The following is a 1935-nucleotide window of genomic DNA, read 5'->3' as shown; positions in this document are numbered from 1 at the left end:
TTTCTCTCTTAAGAAAGAGGGATCTTCTGAGGATTTTGTTAGTATAAATAACTAATCAACAAACCAACTTAGTTCCTTAAATACCTCTATATCTATATGATATATCTCTATTTACATGCACATCCTATATTCATTACACCATTCCTCCTCATTCTTCGTCTCTCTTTTCATACAAATAACAAGTCCATGTCCAAGGAAAAAAAAAAAAAAAACACGCGCAATGGCGGATGACTGGGATTTATGCGCGGTTTTGAAGAGTTTCTCCAATACTCAAGCCACGAACAACAACTACAATTATACCGAAGAAGATCGCCGCCCTATACCACCAGCCTTCCCTTCCTTCATTTCTCAACAAAATTATTTGCTTCCGAACAATATTGCTAGTTTTGAAGAATTACAAGAAGCATGCAACTCTTTTGTACCATTTTCACAACCCATAAACCCTAATATCATAAACCCTAATATCACTCCCACTCCCTGCTCATCGGCAAACGTTTCCAATATTCCTCCACAACCTCCTCCGAAGAAACCAAGGCCGTACTATTACCGGAGGAAGAAGAGTCTGCCAAGTAAGGTGGTGGAGGTGGTGGCTGAGGATCTGTTGGCGGTGGATCCGTGGTGCTGGCGGAAATATGGGCAGAAGCCCATCAAAGGCTCACCCCATCCTCGAAGCTACTATAAATGCAGCAGTGACACCACCAAGTGTCCGGCAAGGAAACATGTGGAACGGAGCCAAACCGATCCTAGCGTTTTCGTGGTGTCCTACGAGGGTGAGCACACGCACTCTCTTCCGACTCATCGGAACCCTCTCTCCGGCAGTACCCGAATCAATAAATGGGAGTCGGGTACGGATACGGATACGAGTTCTTCTCCGCCCATTATTCCTGCGTCGGCGCCAACATCAAGCGCAACAACTCTAGCTCCATGGCCTGAATCCGGGAAAAAAGTTTGTGAAGATGATCAAGAAGTGGTAATGATTTCAAACTTGGCTGTGGGGCCGACAGAAGATATTTATATGGGTATTCGAGAATTGGGTGGTGGTGGATATTAGGGTTTGTTTTAATTTAGATGAACAGCATGCAATCGTTTATTTTTTAGTAAGGATGTTTTTCCATCTTTTGGATATTAGGTCCTTTAAACTTTCGTTTTAATGTTTGTTTTCATTTTATGTCAAGTGAGTGATTTACTAGAGTGTTTCATTTATTAGCTAGGAGATATTTTTTCTATACACTAGATAATATATACTTCATAATGATAATTAATTGAATAGGTAGGCTAAGATTTACTGCCGATAATAAGACTTTACAATTAACTTTTTCACCACCCAAATCTCGAATATATATATATTTTGTGTGACCAGTAACTTCTCTACATAGATCAATCCACTAGATTGAAAACTGAAAAGAGACCTTATATTTTACAACCATAACATTTATTATATTAAGTAAATATTAAAATTCTTTTAGGTTATGTTGTAGTTTTGAAATTAGTAGAATTTGAGAAAAAATTAATTCAATTTTTTGAATTATTTTTCTCTAATTTTACTAATTCTAATTTCAAAATTCTAATTTCATGAAACTGAATATAATCTACGTTATCCATATAAAAACGCATATAAAACCTTTCGAGTTAATCCAATTCATATATATATATATATATATATGAAATTCAAGAAAATTAACGAGACACTAATCAACCAGATTCTCAATCCATATAAGCAATTCATGTTCAGGTTAAAGTGATTACATGAAAAGCTTTTATGAATTTTTTTAATGAACAGGGCCGACTGATTTAGATTCATCCAAAGATCCACCAGACCACTTGCAATAGAGAAATTATTGTATGAACCAAGTCCACCATCTCATTTGGCCGAGTTGGTGGACTACACCACCTAATTCTAGACACATGTAATAAAAAAATTATTTATATAGTCAA

General features: G+C 36.5%; 1 protein-coding gene across 1 annotated transcript; it reads left to right on the top strand.

Moving 5' to 3' along the window:
• Positions 1–220: 220 nt before the first annotated feature.
• On the top strand, positions 221–1051 carry LOC132296364 (probable WRKY transcription factor 27). Its single transcript, XM_059794575.1, has one exon. It carries the CDS (start codon positions 221–223, stop codon positions 1049–1051), a length of 831 nt encoding a protein of 276 aa, XP_059650558.1.
• Positions 1052–1935: the final 884 nt, after the last annotated feature.

The sequence above is a fragment of the Cornus florida genome, unplaced genomic scaffold (assembly GCF_030987335.1).
Source record: "Cornus florida cultivar Cherokee Brave unplaced genomic scaffold, ASM3098733v1 CherokeeBrave_3.0.0_Hap2_Chr02, whole genome shotgun sequence".
In the NCBI taxonomy this organism is placed as follows: domain Eukaryota; kingdom Viridiplantae; phylum Streptophyta; class Magnoliopsida; order Cornales; family Cornaceae; genus Cornus; species Cornus florida.
The sequence above is the reverse complement of the archived record's forward strand: the minus strand, read 5'-3'. Positions and strand labels throughout refer to the sequence as shown.

Excerpts from the sequence above, each read along its gene's own strand:
- LOC132296364 (XM_059794575.1), top strand. The coding sequence starts at position 221 with ATGGCGGATGACTGGGATTTATGCGCGGTTTTGAAGAGTTTCTCCAAT.